This window comes from Osmerus mordax, chromosome 8 (assembly GCF_038355195.1).
Source record: "Osmerus mordax isolate fOsmMor3 chromosome 8, fOsmMor3.pri, whole genome shotgun sequence".
In the NCBI taxonomy this organism is placed as follows: Eukaryota; Metazoa; Chordata; class Actinopteri; order Osmeriformes; family Osmeridae; genus Osmerus; species Osmerus mordax.
In genome coordinates, this window is record NC_090057.1 from 8,556,901 (window position 1) to 8,578,619 (window position 21,719).

Below are 21,719 nucleotides of genomic sequence, written 5' to 3' on the forward strand. Positions count from 1 at the left end.
CTCGCCCACCACTCATTATGCCTCTGCTGTGATCACACTGCTAGACTTCTGTCACCTATCACACACACGCAGAGGGGAGCCTGAGCATGTGTGTGTGTATGCGTGTGTGTGCATGTGTGTGTGTGTGTGTGTGTGTGTGTGTGTAGACACAGTCTCAGAATGAGGGAGGAGGTAGAGCTGCTATGAGAGAGAGGGAGAGGTGGTTAATATAAACGACCATCTCTTCCCAACTAATCACTGTCTACATCCCTTCATCTCTCTCCCTCTTTCTCTCTCTCTCTCTCTCTCTCCCTCAACATTACAGCAGCTCAAAGACACAGCTGATCAAAGTTTCTTTGCTGTAAACACTGCCTTGTATAAGGTTGTGTGTTTGTGCATGCGCGTTTTTCCTCATTCAACCACACATAGCTCAATGACAAACCCAGCAGGCGACATGAACTCAGTTAACACACCCTGACCCCTGACCCCTGACCCTGACCTCTCCGTTCTCCAGGGGGTGGATCTTGGAGTAGAAGGAGGTGCAGATGACCTCGTCGTCCCGAGTGTATGAGGGTGGCCCGGAGCGCGGTAGGATGTTGAAGCGTGTCAGACATTCAGTGTTAGTGATGGCATAGTACTGCCAGGGCTTGAACTCCACGCCGTCTACAGAACGTTCCAGAACCCAGTTACCAGGACGGGGTGAGTTGGCTGCCTTGAGGATCACATAGGCTATCTGGAACACCTGTTAGGAGAGGAGAGGAGAGGAGAGGGGAGGAGAGGAGGATGGGTGGGGAGGGGATGGGAGGGGAGGGGAAGAGAGGGGATGGGATGGGAGGGGAGGAGAGGAGGATGGGAGGGGAAGAGAGGGGAGGAGAGGGGAGGAGAGGGGATGGGAGGGGAGGGGATGGGATGGGAGGGGAGGGGATGGGAGGGGAGGGGAGGGTTATCAGTTGCATGTGTAAAGGACACCTCAGGGTTTCAAGCTGGATCATCAAAGCTGTTGTTGAAGAGTATCAATGAAGGTTGAACTCTCCTGCTGATCAGTACCCAGTAGGGGATGAACCTGAAACACCTGAAGTGGCTTGTTCATTAGCAGAGTCTCACTAAAGGCAAACACACAACCAAACCCATCTTAAGCAGGCAGTTCTGGGGCGAGGTGACATCTCGCTGCGGTGAATACTGGGGATCAAAGATCCGGAGCTGCTCTCCATCTCTTTATCTCTGTCTCTTTCTTTATTGGTCTCTTACTCTTTCTCTCTCCACTCTTTCTGCTGTCCTCTCTCTCTGTCTCAACCCCCCTCTCTCTCTCTCTCTCTCTCTCTCTCTCTCTCTCTCCCTCTCTCTCTCTCTCTCTCTCTCTCTCTCTCTCTCTCTCTCTTCTTTCTCACTCTTTTAGTCTTTTATCCTCAATGAAAGCAGGCTCCTGTTACGTCCCAGGCCATGTGAAACTCTATCGGTGTGTTTCAGCCTCACATAGCTGCTTTCAAACAATCCCTGGTCCTTTATTTACACCTGACAAGGGGGTGGAGGAGTGTGTGTATGTGTGTGTACGTGTGTGGGGGTGCCTGGAGGCGGTGCCACTATATAACTGTGTCACGACTGTGTGTGTCACAAATGAATCTCTTTCCATCCAGACACACAGACAGACAGACTGGGAAATCAGCTCAGATAAATATAGTCTGTTTATTTGCCCCTTGATCAAATTTGAATGCAAGGTTTGCTGTGTCTTGTGAGTAGACTTTATCTAACCAGAGCTAAAACACTGAGCTGTAGTCACACGCACACACACACACACACACACACACACACACACACACACACACACACACACACACACACACACACACACACACACACACACACACACACACACACACACACACACACACACAGACACACACACTTCCATGGGGAAGTCAAGTGAATGGGCAAAGCTAGTTCTGGCATGGTACTCAATGGATAACTTCCCTAACGCAAAATGGGAAAACTACTGCATGCATCCCAGACCCAGACACATATGCTCACACAGCACGGGTAGCTATGTTCTAGTTTACTGTAAGCAACTAGTCTGGATTTGTTTAGCGTGGCCTGGCTTGGTCTGTCTTTCTAATAGTATTCCTCAGTGACTTTCTAGACGTCCTACACTGTCCTGTGGCCCCAGACAACAACGAGGAAATTAGTCTCTTGTGTCCTCTGATGGATCCTGCAGAGTTCCTGGTTCCTACCTGACCCTCCTGTTGTGTTAAGCTGATCCTGAGTCCGGTAACTGACCACTGTCCAAACAGTCCTCTAACTGGAGGGGCTACCATGAGGGTTTAGGCCATAATTACTGATAAATGGCAATCTGTAAAGCCCTCTGTGACATTGATTATAAAAAATAAGCTGTACGAATCAAAGTTTATATTATAAATTAAGTTAATATCCAAGCTAAAATATACTATTCTAAAATTCTCTGAATTCTAATCTATTAATAATCAAACTTCCTCTTTATCTCTCGATCTGTATATAGCAAGAATTTATATTTACTTTTACATCACACCAACAAATAACTAATTCAGCCCTGCAGGTAGAAGACAAAGATTATTTTTTCAGTCCTTCTCCTCCAAACACACACACACAACCACACAAACAGACACACACTAGAGACAGAAACAGGCAGAAACTAATAGCTGCAATTCTCCATCTCATTTACAACTTCCCAATACAGTAAGACCACATACACACATACACAGATGCACACACATGCACATACACCCACCCACACACACACACACACACACACACACACACACACACACACACACACACACACCCATCAGTGTCCATCATTCTTCTTCCACTCCAGTGAGGCCTTCAGGATAACGAGGGGGAAATGAGAGTGCTGATGTCACAGGCGATAACGTTCTCTCTCTCTCTCTATCACACACACACAAACATGCACACCCACATCCACACACACACACACACACACACAAATATACTCCCAGGCAGGGCCTGGGGTGTGCGTAGCGACAGACTCATTTGGAGAGGGAGATGACAGGCCGCCCAGCAGCCGCGGGGGAAATACGTCTGACTGGAGACTAAATAGGATTGTATTTTACTGGCTGACCACACAGTAAACACACACACTCACTGACACACACTCACACGCAGGCACACACACACACACACACACAGTAAAACACACACATGCACAAACACTGTTAACAAACTTACACACACACACACTTGTATTCACACACCCATTCATCATGCACACATGCACACAAACATACAGTAAACACACACGGTAGACACACCCTAGAAATAGTACGTTTCACAACATCTACTCTACTACAGACTTCACAACACCTCAGCTGTGTTTAGTTGACACTGATGTGTAACAGAAGTCTATTAGTAAAAAATATATTTGTGCACATGCATAAAACATGGACGTTCACAAATGTACAAAGAATATCAACATTCACACACATGAATCCTGAATAATATTTATAAACACATAAAAACCTGGGTTATTTTTACAATGATCCACATGAAATATGAAGTGTATTTAAAATTAAACATTTATAACATGAAGAGTATCTACTTTCACTGTAACAATATATCAGAGGTGTATAGCAGCACTGAGGTCTAACTTCTAGAATCGGTATTTACAGCTTGTTTGTGAGCTACCAAACAGTGGATGATATGCTCAATAGTGTAAGTAGTTGGTGGTGTACCAATTAAAATGAACTTGAGCTGTGTGTGTAGGAAGGGTTGGTTGATAGTAAATTCCTGACAGGTAGTTGTGCGGTTTGAAGTAGATAGCTAGGATGGAGTTCATATAATATATATCAGAGTATCATAAGATAATCATAATCATACTGAGGAATAGATAGGAGCAGTGGTATCAGGTTAACAGTGAGGATGTTCGAGTGAGTGTGTGTGCTTTTGTGTGTGTGTATAATCGTCCCCCCGTTCCAGGGCCGTGTGTTTGAACTGATCCCATCGCCATGGTGACAAGCGGGACTAGGATGAGTGATGGGCTGAAGCTCATTAGCATCTCATTAGCATGTTCAAATGTCTGCGTCTGCACTTCCTCCTGTCAGATCTCCATCGCTAATTAACCAGGCGCTGGCTTGATTTATGAAGGGTGTGTAGCGTAGAGAAAGCTGGACATGCATACTCACAGACACGTACATAGAGTACACACACATTGTGCATTCTCACACACACACACACACACACACACACACACACACACACACACACACACACACACACACACACACACACCACACATACTCACACTAACCATGCATACTCACGCACACACATGCACACATAAACATACATACACATGCATATATGCACTTTGGGAGTACACTTCCTGCACAGAGATGTTCAGACCTAATGTAGCTGAGAGGGGGATGGGGGGAGGATGGGAGATGGGAAGGGGCAGGGCAGGGAGCGTGGACACTGTTTGGGGGGGTTGTCATGATCTGTTTGACATCATGTTTATCATCATGTGTACGTGATGTTTACTCACAGTTCTCCCTTGCAGACTAAACAACCAGTCTGCACCAACAGGTCAGGATCTGCACATGTGAGTTTGCACGTGTGTGATTGTAAGTGTGAGTGTGAGTGAGTGTGTGTGAGAGGGAGAAAGAACGGGAGTGTGTGTGTGTGTTTGTGTGTGTGAACGAGTGTGTGTGTGTGTGTGTGTGAGAGAGAGAGAGAGAGAGAGAGAGAGAGTCCTACCTGATGTAAGTCCAGAGTGATGGTGACATAGTGGTAGTCCATCCCTGTCTTAATGGTGGGACTCTGCCACCAGCGATTAGTACCATCTATAGCAAATTGGATAGGATGACGCTCTGGTGGAAAGAAGAAGAGGAGAGGAGAGAGAGTTTTATTTCAGAAAAAACAATCAAAGTCATAATTACAGTAGGGTATGTTGGGGTTAGACCATCAAGCTAAATGAAACTGTCAATCACGATACTTAAATCTGACATTTACTTTGTCAGAAACCATGGAAACCGCTGAAAGACCGTTAATGTTGCAAGTCACCTCAATGTCACTAGTTACTAGAACTCTCGAATCTCTCCAATTAAGTGGGTGGGGCAAGACACAGCCAATCACAGCAGCTCTGCTTTGGCTGACCTCTTCATTAGCTGCTGTAATTGCAAAAGCCGTTTAGCAGAGGAACCCTTCCATTCCAATCATTCCAAACACTCCCAACCTCTTTCCCAATCAACTTCCCCTGTCTAACTCCATAATGATCAGCTATGGTAATCACCATCACCTTAATTAGGGAACCAGGATGAGCGTAAGCCTGTGTGTGTCGTCATCTTTGTATGCTTGGTGTGCGTGTTGTTTACCAAACTCCCTGTCACTCTTCAGGTTGCAGACACGGCACTGCGGGTTCCCGTCTCTCTGCCCAGGGACATGCTCCACCAGCTTACAGAACATCTCAGGCCCTGTCTCTCCACACGTGGCGTTGGCCGAGATGTTCGCCATGGACGCCAGGTTCAGCACAGCCGGGAACAACCCTGGGGGGGGGGGAGAGGAAATGACATCATTGAAAGGTTGATGGTTGAGTCTGTGACACCATCTAACAGTGAAAGGTAGAGTAAGCTCATGGAGACTCCAGATTTCATCAGACATCCCAGTGAACATTCCTGAGAGAAGCACCAACAGATATGTGTGTCACCAGAGACGACACCAACAAAATACAGCCCTCATTTGAAGAAACTAAATGTCAGGTTGCCCTCATTCTATCAGCCTCAGTGATCAGGTGCCTCTGTTATAGTCTGACACACATACACACACACACACACACACACACACACACACACACACACACACAGACACACACACACACACACACAGTAGTCAGCAAGCTCAGGAGAGCTGACTGGAAAGACATTTTCTTTATTCTCTGGTCCATTTCACAATGTGAATTCAATGTGCTCATTTTAGCGTCCATTTACCGTGAACCCATCCAGCACCCTTCACCCACGCTCCATATATCCATACAGGTCAGTGTCAGGCAGACCACCCCCACCCCTTCCCTCCACATCCTCCCTGCTTTCCCCGCAGGGTGCTGTGGGAACTCTTTGGCAGGGGAACACCACCACTGGTTCATGTTACCAAGCTGGCTTAGGTTCAATCAGCTCAGACCCTCTGGCTCTGACAGTCTACAGTGTACAGTCCCGTACTGAGTCCTTGTCCCACCACACACACACACACACAGACACACACACACACATACTGTACCTAGGATAGAACTATACACACACAGAAACACACAAAGAAACACACACTGACAAAGAGGCACCGGCAAAGAGACACACAACAACTGGCAATGATTGGACACAGGGTTTCAATGATAACAGAAGAATATCCAAGAGAGAGAGAGAGAGAGAGAGAGAGAGAGAGAGAGAGAGAGAGAGAGAGAGAGAGAGAGAGAGAGAGAGAGAGACAGAGAGACAGAGAGACAGAGAGACAGAGAGACAGAGAGAGACAGAGGATGCGAAAGGGGAAGAGAACGAGACAGTGGAGTGAAAGAAGAGATTTGAAGATTTCTGTGTGTCTGGCTGTGTGTGTTTGTGTGGGAACAGATTGTGTATCAAAGAGACCGAGGCTCATTGCTCAGAATGACTTCCAGCTGTTTCTCCAGATGTCCAGAGCCAATGAACTGTGAAGAACATCTGAATGTCTGAACACAGAGCTGTTACACACTCCAGGAACATTCTTGCCTCTGTAGCAGAGGTGGTTAGAACACCACTGGCAGGACAGGCAGCAGTCCTGGGTTCAAACCCTGCTGTGAGGGCGGAGCTGACCCAGAAGGAGAGCTGTCCACTGTAACAGAGCTGGTTCAGACACTGTTGTTCAGACTGGTTGAGACTGGTTCAGACACTGTTGTAGCAATGTGGGAGACGTAGGTGAAAAAACAAACACTGACCAGTAGTAACGTCAAGACAAATCTAAGACGTCTTGATAAAAGGAAATGTACTATTTCAACTCTCTGGAGCAGGTGTATGTATGCTCTTTGGTATGTCTGTGTGTGTGTGTCTGTGCGCGTGTGTGTCTGTGTGTGTGTGTGTGTACAGCAACAGACACAACAGAGTGTGATAGAATGAGAAGCTGCTCATTCTGACAGAGGGGTCTCATATTATGAGAAGAATAGATGACTAAGCTGAACTCCTTCTCATCTGCCGTCTGTCTCTCTCTCTCTCCCTCCACCTCCTCCCTCCCCCATCCCTGTGCATCCCTCCAGATCGATAAGGCTCATGTTCTGCTGTTGTTCCTTCATTCAAGTTGACAAAACAAATTCTAGTTGGCTGTCCGGAACCTTCCAGCACCTCATCACAGCCACGCACACACACACAGATGCCATGAACACCCATGCGTACGAACACACAGACACAAATAAACACCCATACAGATATACCCACGCAAACTCTAACACACACAGAAAACACACCCACGCACTATGAAGATGATGAGGATGATCTGCCCTTTCCATCCTTCAGAAACATATGAAGAAGAAAATGAGGAAAACAGAGACCAAAGAGAGAGGGAGTGTATAGGAGGGAGAGAGAGGAGGATGGATGGGAGGAGGAGAGGCGAAGGAGAGACAGAGCAGGTATTAAAAAGGGCAGCCAGCGGGCCAGATTGATACACCAACATTTAGTTTTCATCTGGACAGCATCCATCATGGTGACAGCTACAGCTCTGAACCCTGAATCATCTCAGCTCAATGCCACAGCCTAACCACACCATGCTCAATCACCTCTCTCACACACACACACACACACACACACACACACACACCCTCTCCTCGTGTGCCTTCTTTAACGCTCGTCCGTCTCACACACCAGGCGCACATTTAGGATCGATACACGGCTGATACCAGGGTCGCACGGCCGACACAATCTGACTGAGCCACATTCCCACATCATTAGCACCTCCATCCCCTTACGCACACGTCACCCATTCACACCCCCTATCATACACACATGACCCCTATCACACACACACACATCCCCACCACACACACTTCCTCGATCACAAATCCCCAATCACACATCTCCCCTTACACACGCACATCCCCTGTCACACACACATTCCTTATCACACACACAAATCCCCCATCACACACATCCTATATCACTCTTACGCGCTCTATCAGACACATTCTTTTGTCACACAATCATCTATCACACTACAATACACTATCACAGGAGTTGGGTATCAAGAAGCGGTTCAGTTGGAACTGATTTGAAATTTCCAGGAAGCCTGGACTCGATAAGACATGTGCATTTAGATTCTGCTTAGCTTCCTAACTTTTGCATATTTCCGTCACGCTGCTGAGTGAACTGCAGTGAGCATTTTACAGTCCATAAAAGTTGCACTTATCTGCCTCGACCTGATATGCAGATAAGCATGAGAGAAGAGACACTTCTGTTTACAATTTTGGACCACGGCTGACCACAGCAAATGCTCAGACGTTTGGCTTAGCTTCGCTAAAAAGGATCAACAACATCAAAATGCAACACTTCAGGATATGCCGTGCAAAGCAGGAAGCAACTCCGACAGGAAATTTACTTCAGACAATCTGAAGTAAATTTGCACCGTGTTCCAAAACACAGATGAGCTGACATTAGCCTTTTCAATTGAATGTAAACGAATGATGCCTGCAAATGATTCCACTACTTAACACACACACACACACACCCTATACGGACACATCCTCTGTCACACACACACTGTCCATCACACTAGAATCTTCTAGCACACTAAGATCCCACTCTCCTGATCTGACACTCACAACTTCCTTGGAAGTTGTTACTGCGGGATGCCCTAAACTGATTGGATGAGAGGTTAAAGGTTTAACTTGACTGGATGAGAGGTACAATAAGGTACAACCTGATTGGATAAGAGGTTGAGGGCTTGACACCCTCACTGACAGACAGTCCGGGAAGAGGCATGTCGTTACCCTGGTTACAGCACGCGAGGTCTTGCTGGCTGAGATGGATGTCCAAACTGGCTTTTCTCTTCACTACAGAAAGTATTTAGGGAGTGTGTGTGTGTGTGTTTGCATATGTTAGGATGTTGACATTGGATCAAGGTTCTGACATGCAGGAAGTCATACGAGGGGAGGAGGTATGACAGGAAGTATCTAGAATGACTGTATAAACATAGACAGGGTAAAACACACACAAAGATACGCAAACACACACTTACACAAATATTTCTGTGGCATAAAGAAATAAACCTACACCATCACTTAAAAAAGAGTGAAACGGTTGGCAGTAGCTGTAGATACAGTCCACAATGGTGACACTTCTGAGAAACGACTACAAATGGATAGCCTTCATCATCATCATCATCATCATCATCATCGTCATCCGCATCCTTGTCTCAGCAGGCAGTAGGTTAGGATCCAAAGAAAACATCCTGTCTAACAATGGTCACTCTGAGGGAGAGATGGAGAGTGAGAGAGAGAGATGAGCGGAGGAGAGGACTCACCCCAGGTATCTGATGAGGTATCAAACACCAGCGGTTCATCAAGCTTCCCTCCCTCCATCCCTCCCTCCCTCCATCCCTCCATCCCTGTACCAGTCTGTGAGAATGACTAAAGTTAGACCACATCACATTAACATCTATCACCTCGTCATTAATTGTCATTAAACAGTTGGTCAACTCAACAATAACAGAACTTCCTCATTTACAACCATGACACAACACTAGCTCAATTCCAACAGAACCTCTAACACAACTCCAGTGCAACTCATATAGCACAACTAAACACCACACAATGATAAAAGAAAACAGGCCTAACACACAAACACACCATAAGTCTATAATCAAAAACATAAACAGTGAATCACAACATATAAAAGAGAACTGAGGTACATTTTAGAATTGACTTATTCCAGTGAGAGGGGGGGGGGGGTGGTTGGGAGAGAGAAAGGAATAGAGATAAAAGAGAGAGTAAGTGGAGAAAAAGAGAGGATGTTCCACACAAGAAAACAAAATTTGGGGGTAATTCCAGAGAGGCAGCACAACCATCTGATTAGTCATGTGTCATGGTAGAATTATCTGATTGGCTGCGTGTCAGGATTGAATGGAGCAGATCTGCTACAGTAACTACTACAGGAGCGTTTGCAAACTGGGGTCTACATTGTTGAGACCGGCCAAATCCGGTTCCCTCAGACAAAAACAATCGAACACAGATCAATCTTTTCAAGCACTCTAAGTCATCATTACACAGCACAAATGTCCACGACAGTGAGAGTTATGTTTTCACGACAAGATCCCCCTATTGAATGAACAACAGATATTGACGTAATTTGATCCAGACTTTGACATCCTATTCATCCTTCTCCTCTTCCCCTGTTCTCTCCTCCCCCCAACCCCCCCAACCCTCTACCCCTGCCCTCCCAGTCCCTCCCTCTCCTCCTTTTCCCCTCTCTCTTCCACTGCCCCTCTTCCCACTGTTTCCTCCCCCTCTCTCTCCCCCTCCCTCTCCTGGTAAGTGGTGATGTTGATTTATCCGGTAGTGGCCCAGTCACCGGTAAATCTCCGGTAAGTCCCTGCTGTGTCAGGCTGATGGCCCTGCCGCCATCTCCCAGGGTGCACTAGTGTGATTTAAGGGGCAGCTCATCCTGGTCTAATCAGGACCAAGGCCAACACATACACACATACACACACAGACACCCGGACATAGATGCACACAGTGGCACAAACATGCAAACACATGGATTCACACACACAAGCACACAGACGGCTCAAACACACTAACATGCCTTGTTTAGAATGCGGAGGATACGGAACAGAGACATCTCAGGATTTACAGTATTCAAGGTCTTTCAAAATATGACCTCAACAACTTTATAGAGTCCATCTGCTGGGGCTTCAGCTGGGCCGTACAAACACCACTGCAAGCCTCACAGCTTTGGAATGGCTGCATTTAAAAGAGAAAAAAGTGGCATATTTCTATCCAGCTAGAGCTAATCCAGATCATGTTGAATTGAAAGGTTTCCAATGTATATCTTTCATGCTATTAGTGTAAACCTTAATGTGAAGAGCCTACTGTAAACTTCTGACAATTGTGCTATATATTTGGACATTTTCAAGTAAACTCTTTGTTGTATCATGTAAACGATAGGAGATTAAAGACAACCTCAACATGCCGCTTCTCCTCCTGTTCTATCTCCTCTTCTCTCTGCTCCTTCCCTCCTCTCCTACCCTCTCCTCTATTCTCCTCCTGTTCTATCTCCTCTTCTCTCTGCTCCTTCCCTCCTCTCCCACCCTCTCCTCTATTCTCCTCCTGTTCTATCTCCTCTTCTCTCTGCTCCTTCCCTCCTCTCCTACCCTCTCCTCTATTCTCCTCCTGTTCTATCTCCTCTTCTCTCTGCTCCTTCCCTCCTCTCCTACCCTCTCCTCTATTCTCCTCCTGTTCTATCTCCTCTTCTCTCTGCTCCTTCCCTCCTCTCCTACCCTCTCCTCTATTCTCCTCCTGTTCTATCTCCTCTTCTCTCTGCTCCTTCCCTCCTCTCCCACCCTCTCCTCGATTCTCCCACTGCTCCACTGTTCCTCCCCATCTCTCCTCTCCTGCTCCAGTTCACTGGGTATGCTGATAGAGATGAAGTGTTGGCTGTAAACTGCTGCTTAGCCTGGGAGTCTGAGATGCTGCTGGTGCCTGAACCATAACTCACCCATATATCCAGCCTGGCAGCTTCTCAGCACATCTAGATTGCTTTCTGCCCATAAAGTGTTTGAGTTCATAAAAGGTTGTGTCTGGCTTAACGAGCAGTTCTGCCACCATACAGGGTTATGAAGGGAGATGTGATTGGAGGAGAATATCTCATCTCTTTAAATGGTTGATCATTAGTGATGTTGAACACCACAGTTAAACAGCCTGCACTTCGTCGCTTCACTGGTATGTGTTTGTGTGTGAGTGTATGTGTATCAGAGTGTGTGTTTACATATGAGGCAGTGTTAGAGTGTATGTACATAGCATATACATTTGCGTGTGTGTTTGGGTGCTGGGTGTGTGAGTGTGTATATATTTAAACATGTGTGTGTGTGTCTTGTTTCTGTACATGTATTTGTGTGTATTGTTTCTCTTTGTGTATGTGTGTGTGTGTATATACATGTGGATATGTGGGCTTGGGCCTGGTCGCACACAGGAATTGAGTTCAGGTCTCATGAGAAAAAACCTTCCTGGAAAGGCTTACAGAAATTACAGAACCTGCGACCCACACATATACACACATTCAGTCTTAGAAGGATCTGATATATCTCACATGAGACAGCAATGCTTGTGTGTGTGTGTGTGTGTGTGGGAGTAGTGAGATTGTGTACATGCTTGCCCACGTGTCAGTGTGTGTGTTTGCTCGTGTGTGTATGTGCTTAGTCATGACGCGTATTCCTTGATAAAGGATCCACAAAGAGCTGTGGGATCACAGAGGAGGGAAATAGTCATAATTTGAGTGTGAGAGAGTGTGAGTGTTTGTACTGTTTGTGTGTGAGAGAGAGTGTGCGTGTGTGTACTGTTTGTGTGTGAGAGAGAGCATGAGTGTGTGTACTGTTTGTGTGTGTGTGTTTCTCTAGCCCCCGGCCCTCTCAAGCCAGGCGTGGGCCATCTTGGCCTCCTGAGTTCTGAGAACACGTGTGTTTCCTATTTCTGCTCTGCTCGTCAATCATAACTTTGTATTTATAATATTAAAATACTAAAGAGAGGAGAACATTATATTTCCTCAGCATCTTGGACACTGTGTTCCCCCACGCACAACGGCAACATCCCTCTTCCTGGAACAGCATGCACCCACATCTGTATTTCCAATTACCCAGAAGCCCCTGTAAACCTGAGTAGAGACTGATGTTATTTCCTGTTCTGAGATGAGATCTCTAAACAAGCCTTCAAAACCTCCTAGCAATGCCTTACTTACTTCTTCCTGACTTTTCTATTTATGTGAAAACCTCAAATCCATCTGCAACTCAATCAGCAATCAATGAGTCTTCCTGTAGTAGATGTGACTATAATCTGTGTGGTGTTTTTTTGTATAACTCAATGGCTAGTCTAACAGTGTAATTTTAGACCAATCATTAATGGCTTTTTATCTAATAGCGTCTTATCCAGTGTTTGTGTGTGCAACAGTGTCTGTTTGTGTGTGAAGGAGTGCATGTGTGAGAGATTGTGTGTGTAATGTTGTTCATACGCTTAGAAACCCCAGCAGCCTGGTGATTCCAGTAAAGCCAACCAAAAAAAGATTCAATTTTGTTAAAATTAGTTTAAATGACAAAGTCCCTGCACAAACAGACTAATGCTAAATACACACACACAAACACACACGCAAGCACAGCCTGACTGATTACCCTGAATACTCTGTTCCCCGTCTCCTCCCCCTCTCCTCCTCCACGTTCTCCTCCTCCCCCTCCCCCCTCCTCCCCTGCTCCTCCTTATTCAGTCCAAGCCAGTCTTATAAACAAGCATGAAAGAACAAACATTAGAGGGAGAATCAAAGTCTTCCGTCACATCAACACAGATCCCTTTCCAGCTCACTGCTTTGAAATATCTAATAACTGCTAATCAATTAATTAGAACATTGACTCATGTTAATTACAGAACCAAATGATCAACCAGTCCTCTGGAGATCCAGTGAGAGCCGGGCGGCGCAGGACAGCTCCTGAGCAGGCTGAGACCTGGAGATAATATGCAATCATAAAAAGCATTGGACTGACAAAATAGCCAGTAAAGTTTGCTTGCTTTGCAGAAACGCTTATTTCAATTATAGCGATCATTATGGCAGTCATTAAAAGGCTATGTTTATAGCCCTGGGCCGAGATATGGATGTGATCTATGCAGTGCTGGTAGGGGGGAGGGGGGGGGGGGGGGGCGAGGGGGGAGGGGGGGCTATGATGGGGGGGCTATCAGAGCTATGATTCAGGTTGATGTGTTTTACCTAATACCAGCTCTCATCATCTACATAGACGCTGTGTCATGTCGACCCTCCTGGAGTGTGTGTGTTGTGTGTGTTGTTTGTGTGTGTTTGTGTATGCATGCATTGAGGCTGGGGGTGGAGCTGGGGCTGTACAGAGGCATTGCTAGACAAGCTAATTACAGCTTGCTGTAACAAATATATATATATATATATATATATATGTTATGTCCTGTTCACCTTGAATAAGACACACCTACACACAGTGTGCTTGCGGCCAAAGACCATTCAGCACTTGGACCAATCCAGACAGCGAGTGAACTAATGGACTTCCTGTTTGTTCGCAGACAACCCTGAGAATGTCTCCTCTGAAGGATTCCCCCCTAGAGGACCGTCCCCTCACAGGCCAACTCATAGTTCCCTGCTACTGAAGTCTATAACAGAGGAGTAAGTCATCTAAAAAAACTCCAGCACTGAACACACACCGGCTACACCTACACACAATTACTCCAGCGACATACACACACCCATCCCAGCTACACACTTGTTCACACACACACAACAGCAACACACACACAGTCCTGCTACACACACAACCTCTATTGATATTTCTCTCTCTAAAATGTCCTGACATGACCAGATGACACTGCACCTCAAAGACGACATACATAGGTACATGACTACATAACCCAACATAATCATCACCTTCCCTCTCGGAGACACACATACACAACACACATGCCCTCTGTTCCCTCCTTTGTCTAATTTATTGGAAACACCAATCCATTCCCAATTCCCAAACTACTGAATGAATGTGTCTTGGACCAGAGCCGGGGAAAGTGTATGTGGTGTGTGATTGTGTATGTGTGTGTGTGTGTGTGTGTGGGGGGGGGGGGGTTAGGTGTGTCTCTAGAATACAGATGTTGTTATGTACTCCGCTCCTCTACGAAATGATTACACATCAACAATATGACTGGACTGTCAGTGCATTCGTTATTACAGGAGATTAAAGCTTTCATCCAAATTATAGAAAATAGTGCATGTAGTAAGTGGTGCAGAAGAAGCTATCAGCGTGTTATTACGCTGTTGTCGGGTTATCAATGCTCGACTGTGTTAGCAGTGTTGTGGTGAATGAACCAGGAAGTAGAGCATGACCACACTGTGAGCTCCCGGTAGGACGGTCAAACCAGAGGTCGTAGGTCACAACCTCGAAAGGTCAGCGCAGAGAGTCAATATCAACCTGAGGCGTTATTGACACCATGTGTAACCACAGGATGAGGAGGCCTTGCTGTATAGACAGGGAGGGAGAGGGAGGGGGTGTGCTCTCCTCATGAAGAGAGAGAAAGAATTCTCTGACTCAGTTGTAGACGGGGGGTGATGAATATGTCATAAGGGTAAGAGGTCAAACCTCTTGGCCCTCTGGGACAGCACATATGGGCTCCAGGCCTGAGGCTCCAGCCACAAGGTTGTCGGTTCAAATCCCAGGACAGACAGTAAGATATTTGAGTAAATAATCCTAGATTTTTTGTTTCTAATGGCCCCATATACACATACTGGATAGACACACATACTGCATGCACATGGACCCGCAAACATACATACATGAACATACCAAAACATTTGATAAACACACTTGTATACTACAAACCACGGGAACAACCACTAGTCAAAATTATAACATGCTTTTTCACATCCGAGCAGCTGTGGTGTATGTGTGTGTGTGTGCGTGTGCATAGATGTGTGTGTGTGTGTTTGTGTGTGTGAGTGTGTGTAGGAACAGGAATCTGCTATGTCTGTCAACAAGAAATGTCTTCCCACTCTGTTTCTCCCTGGCTATTATGCTCCAAACATTCTGTTCTCTTTCCTTCTTTCGCTCTCCTTATTTCTCTCTCCTCTGTTCTCTCCCGCTGTGTTCTTTATGTCTCTCTCTCTTTATCTCCTTCTCTCTCTCACTCACCCAGCTTTAGACAGCTATTCACAGTTCTGTGAAACACAACAATTTCAAATGGTCCTCCAAGCACATGCACCAATTTATCAAATCATACTCTTAGCATCTTTTCATCAGTATTGATGTGTGTAAGCTCAGACCAGAGAGTGAGCCTGTTCCTATTGTAGCTCTAGACAAATTGACTATTGATTTTCTACTGTAAGTATTCTGAAGTCTTTCTTCTTTGGAGTCAGTTTGTTCTTGCTTTGCTGTGGGGGAACACAGACCCAGGACACACCCAAACACAGGTGTGTCTCTCTCTGGAGAACATGACAATAACTGTCTGTCTGTCTCCTCCTTGTCTGTCTGTCTGTCTTTCTGTCTCCTCGTTATCTGTCTGTCTGCCTCCTTGTGTACCTGCCTCTATAGCTTCTTGATACCTTGTCTGCAAACCTGCCAGCTCGTCTGTGTGCCTGCCTGTCATTTTCCCTCACTGCTGCCTACCTGTCTCTCTCCCTGCCTGTGTGTCTGTCTCACTCCCTGCTGCCTGGGAATGAGACGAAGGACAGACGAAGGTGGGAGATCTATTTTCTGTTAGCACCTGGCTAATTTTAGCACTGACAGGATTCCTACTTAATCAACAGACACCTGTTCGATGGTAAACACTCTCTGTCATAGGGAAGGACACTGCCACGGCCATTCACCCAGGGCACAGGCACCCAGACCCTAGTCACCCAGGGCCTGGTATTCAGGGCCCAGCCAGTCAGGGCCAGCCAGCCAGAGCCAGCCAGCTACCTAGAAAGCAGGTAGGATAAGGGGTGATAATGTAGGAGATGACAGCTCGACCCAACTAGCCAGAGAACAGAGGGATGTTCACACGCTCACATCAACATGAACATCACATTCAGACTTCACACGCTAACACCCTCAGAGATTCAAAACAACATGGTTTAAACAGTGGAGATGGAATCAGCATCTTATCTCAGCTGGAATCTGTATTTGAAATGAAAAGAAAAAAAACGATTTCACAAATTCTCTGAATAATTCTTCATCTTTGGGCCTAGACTTCAAACCTCAGTTGATGACTCCAGCTGATCTGAGAAATAGAGGGGGGTCTCTGTGTGTGACACCCATGTAATGATGCGCCTCCCGCGGCACAGACACGCCATGTCGCCACGCTGATTGATTCACGGGATAGGATATCTTATCCTTCTGGTGGAGCCAGAGAACCTTGGGATAGGTTCGCTAATCATGCGTTCTAACTGGTCTTGATCACAGACTAGCGTGGAGACTCCAGAACACTGGACTGCGCGTAATGACTCAAATATAAGACCATTTCTACATTTTGACAACTCCCGTATGTAAAAATACATACGGCAATAGGAGAATAATAACTGACTAACTAACTGTAGCTCTGTATAGGCTACTCTAAGTAAAAGTTTGTCTAATTTTGAAGGATGTTTTTCATTATTCTGCTAAAATGAGAAAAGAACAGGGTGATCTTTAGCGCAATTAGAAGGGGGATAGATTGGTGGCCTACACGCTAACGCACGGAGACAGTGTGAGAGAAATATTTCAAGCAAAGCGAATACTGGGCAAACGATAGACTCACCCCTTTGCTGCGCTCGGCTGCATTGCCATAGCAACGCTATGAGAGTAAAGAACGACAGCACTTTCATTTCCCAATCTGTAATTTCTTCATCAGCGTGCAGTCTGGCGAACTCGCTCTCTCTCTCCGTCGGCGGGTATGAGGGAGAATGTCAACCGGAGTGACTTTTACAAGTTAAAGAAAACTCTCCCTCCTGGTCCCCCGGTTCACGAGGAGGGGGCGGCACGGAATAGAAGAGAAAAGTGAATGGATAAAGTTTCGTTGTTGCTTCAGGCGCCACATCTCGTTTACTTCAACTACAACAGCCAAATAAATGTAGTAACGTTTTAACAACGGTTATTAGATATATGGGAGGGGGGAAATATAGGTCTCTAAAGAGATTTTACACAACCATATCATTCCTTTTGCATATTTAAACACAAACTATTGGGTTTTGTTGCATCAAGAGGAAACTGGTGATGGTGAACTCAGTCTGCAAAGGCCTAACGATATATATAGTGTATGGGTTCATCAAGTCATAATGTTGAGGTGTGGTGGAATATAGACAGTAGTTGGAGTTTAACAGAACAACCCCAGCTGCATGTCATTAGTTGAGTTCAGACCTATGGTCCTCCACTGCTCCCTCTGCTGTCCCAGAATGCACTGATTGAGACTGCCCCGCTCTGAGCTAATCAGAGTAGACCTACTCTGGGCTGTAGCCTCAGGATAGATCTGAAAAGCTCTGGCCTGCAGTGATGGAACTGTTTGGCCTATGGCCTATCACAGTATACCAGCTATGCCCTGTAGCCTATCACAGTATACCTTTTTTATTCCATGATAGGGCACTGTTTAACTATATTCTTTATCCTTGTTATTAAGCTATTCTGAACCCTGCTAAACTGTCCAGAAGTTTTCTGAAGAGAGATGGCCCCCTCCTCCTCCTCCTCCTCCTCCTTCTTGTCCCACCCCCAGCCCCCTCCAAACTCCCTGCGGAGGAGGTCAGTTACAGGTGATTATTCTGGCATCAGGCCTGGGTCCTCAGCATAAACACTCCAGGTCATTATAGAGTCACAGCTCACTAGTCTGCCTATCACCCCTTCACACACACACACACACACACACACACACACACACACACACACACACACACACAGAGATGAAAACACATGTGCACTTGCACACAGACACACACTTACACACACACACACAGACAAACACACACACTTACACACTTGGCCTGCTCAACCGTTTAAATGTCAAAGAGAGAGGCAATTTAACCACTGAGTAAGGTGAATGTGTCTGTGTGTGTGTGTTTATTGTGAACTGTATGGTCTTGAACAGGAGATTGACACCCTTGTCAATCAGTGGTGTGATTCTGTTAAGGTGAACCTGATGTGTGTGTGTGTGCATGTTTTTGTGTGTGTGTGTGTTTGTGTAGGGAGGGTTGGCCAAATCAACCTCCATCCCCTCTGTACCCCTCTGCCTGGTGAGTCTGTGTGTGTCTCCAGTCTGATCTCCAGTTCTCATCTCCCCCAGCATCTCCAGATCTCCAGACCCCCAGTAGAGGATGTGGCGGCTACAGCCCAGTGAAGGCTGGGGGCGACGGGTCGGACGGTGGGTCGGGCTGGGCTGGACCGCCTGGTTCCTCCAGGAGGATGAAGAGGCTCTGGGGCTGGCACAGAGGGACGAGCTGAGCAGGACGTATGTAGAGGAGGCTCAACCAAACCAGACTACCAGGAGGGAGAGCAGCTATGGAACCCCTCCTTCCAGCCCTGACACCCAGCAGGAGCCCCGCTCTTCTCAGACCAGGAGTCAGACTCCCAGTCCCAGGATCACTACCTGGGAGGCAGGCTGGAACGTGACCAATGCAATCCAGGTAGGAGGAGAGGGGGGGGGGGGGGGGAGAGGAGGGGTGAGGAGAGGAGAGAAGAGGAGAAGGGAGGCACAGGAGGAGAGGATGTGAGAGGGGGGAGAAGAGAGAGGGGGGTATAGTGCAGGAGAGGAAAGAGAAGAGGGAGAAAGTAGAAGAAAAGAGCCTGAGATAATGTCTCCTTGTCCTGTCCTGACAAACAGAACATCATGAGAGTACATGAGATAATTCCTGTTTACTGAGGGGAATGGACTGCACATTAACATAAAAACATTTTGTATGGCACTGGTAAACACGACTATTTCAGTAATTACAGCATAGCATAAGTATGTAAGTAAATATGCGCTTGAGTTTGTTGTGTTTATGTTTGCTGAGCTGTGTGTACAGCAGCTGCTTCTGAGCTGGTGGTTCTATCCTGCTTGGTGGTGGCAGGAAAATACACGGTTCCAGAAGCTTCTATTATGCTACTGTCCAGTCTCCATTAGTTTTGTCATCATCATCACTTAATGTGATTATTTTCATCATCATCGTCATCCTCATTTTCATCATTATCAAAATACTGTGTAGACCTCTTATCCTTCCTTTATATTTGGTGTTCACTGCTTTAGACGATGAACTCACAGAGACCCTGCCCCGGAGAGAGTGTTTGCCAACTGTGATTGGGCAAGCAGCCAGATTGTGCTCAGACTAGCCAATTAGGATGATGCAAATTGCAAAACACCATGTCTCTGGACTGACTGACTGATTGACTGGTTGATTGACTGATTGATTGACAGACTGGTTGTTCTACAGTAGTCTAACGTAGTTGTGCTGCACTCTTCCCACCCTAGGGTATCTTCGTGCTGGGCCTGCCCTATGCCTTGCTCCAAAGTGGCTACCTAGGGTTGGTGCTGCTCCCCCTGGCTGCAGTGGTGTGTAACTACACCGGCCAGATCCTGGTGTCCTGTCTGTATGAGGAGGACGAGAGCGGCCTCCCGGTCCGTGTGCGAGACTCCTATGAGGACGTGGCCAACGCCAGCTGCCGGGGCTTGTGCCCGCTGTACCCTCGCCTGGGTGGCTGGCTGGTGAACCTGGCACAGCTGCTGGAGCTGGTCATGACCTGCACGCTCTACCTGGTGGTGAGCACCAACCTCCTGGCCCACAGTCTGTCCTCCCTACCCTCGGCCCTGGCCCTGGCCCCAGGCACCTCCGCAGCCCTCTGCCCCCTGGTGCCTCTCCTGGTGCTGCTGCCCTGCCTGCTGCTGGCTGACCTGAGAGTGGTGTCCAAGCTCAGCATGCTCTGCTCCTTGGCCCAGCTCCTCACCACTCTGCTGGTCATGCTCTACTGCCTGGGTGGGGCCGGGGGCTGGGCCTGGGAGACTCTTCCTGTTTTGGTACCCTATGATAGGATGCTGGTGTCGGTGGGCGTGATTATCTTCAGCTACACCTCACAGATATTTCTGCCGACACTGGAAGGAAACATGGAGAACAGGTATGAATTAAGTGCTGGATAGAGGGATAGAGATATGTATAGATGGTTGAAAGGAAGGATTGAGGCATGAAGGAAGAAGCATGGAGGGATAGAGGGATAAAGGGATAGAAAGGATGGAGGGAGAATGGATAGAGAGATGTAGAACAGTAAGGTAATTCATCGTGGTTCTGCTTGTTTTATCTTGTGTGTCTACTACGTGTTTCTCCAGACAGGAGTTCTGCTCCATGCTGGGCTGGACCCATGGCCTGGCCTGTCTACTGAAGACCCTGTTCTCCTTGCTGGCCTTTCTTACCTGGGGGGCCAACACCCGCGAGGTCATCACCGACAACCTGCCTTCCCCCATGAGGACGATGGTCAACCTCTGTCTGCTCACCAAGGCTCTGCTCTCTTACCCCCTCCCCTTCTATGCTGCCACCGAGCTCCTACTGGCCAGTATAAGAGGGGGTGGGGTTATGAGTAAGGAAGGGGAGGGGCCTCCAGGTGGGAGGTGGGTGGAGTCTGTTGGGACACTGAATTGTGAAGACGAAGGCTCCCAGGTCAATGGGGTTATGGGTAGGGTTGTTGATGAGGAAGAGGCAGGGTCTGTTACCAATCCAGGAGGGGCGGAGTCGATTGTGGGTGGAGTCCTAGGGAGGGTAGGGGCGGGGTTGAGGGCCCTGAGAGGCTTGGAGGTGGGCTCTGTGGCCCTGAGGGGTGGGCTCTTGCTGCTCACCTTCCTATTGGCTCAGCTTGTACCCCACTTCTCCCTGCTGATGGGGTTGACAGGGAGTGTGACGGGCGCGGCCATGAGCCTCATCCTGCCCTGTGTGTTCCACCTGCGACTGCGCTGGGCGGCGCTGAGTGGGTGGAGCCGAATGCTGGACCTCATCATCCTGACTCTTGGCACCATCTGCAGCCTATCTGGTTTGCTCTGCTCTCTACATGGCCTGCTGCAGGCAGTCAGAGATGGATAG

The 21,719-nt window shown here is 47.2% G+C and overlaps 2 protein-coding genes across 2 annotated transcripts in view; one reads left to right on the forward strand and one right to left on the reverse strand.

Annotated features, from left to right (window-relative positions):
• lama2 (laminin, alpha 2) overlaps nt 1–5,475 on the reverse strand; it is a 66,100-nt gene extending 60,625 nt beyond the window's left edge. The window contains 3 exon segments of the mRNA XM_067241725.1: nt 479–721; nt 4,720–4,832; nt 5,337–5,475. Of these exon segments, the coding sequence (XP_067097826.1) occupies nt 479–721; nt 4,720–4,832; nt 5,337–5,475 (495 nt within the window).
• Nucleotides 5,476–18,992: 13,517 nt separating this feature from the next.
• On the forward strand, nt 18,993–21,719 carry si:dkey-126h10.1 (vesicular inhibitory amino acid transporter). The gene is made up of 4 exons (XM_067241726.1): nt 18,993–19,301; nt 20,126–20,766; nt 20,975–21,246; nt 21,430–21,719. Exons 1-4 carry the CDS (start codon nt 18,993–18,995, stop codon nt 21,717–21,719), a joined length of 1,512 nt encoding a protein of 503 aa, XP_067097827.1.

What these genes read in the sequence shown, in the direction of transcription:
- si:dkey-126h10.1 (XM_067241726.1), top strand. Translation starts at nt 18,993, where the DNA reads ATGTGGCGGCTACAGCCCAGTGAAGGCTGGGGGCGACGGGTCGGACGG. An exon ending in ACGTGACCAATGCAATCCAG is followed by an intron (nt 19,302 to 20,125) that starts GTAGGAGGAGAG and finishes TTCCCACCCTAG; the next exon opens with GGTATCTTCGTGCTGGGCCT. An exon ending in GGAAGGGGAGGGGCCTCCAG is followed by an intron (nt 21,247 to 21,429) that starts GTGGGAGGTGGG and finishes GGGCCCTGAGAG; the next exon opens with GCTTGGAGGTGGGCTCTGTG.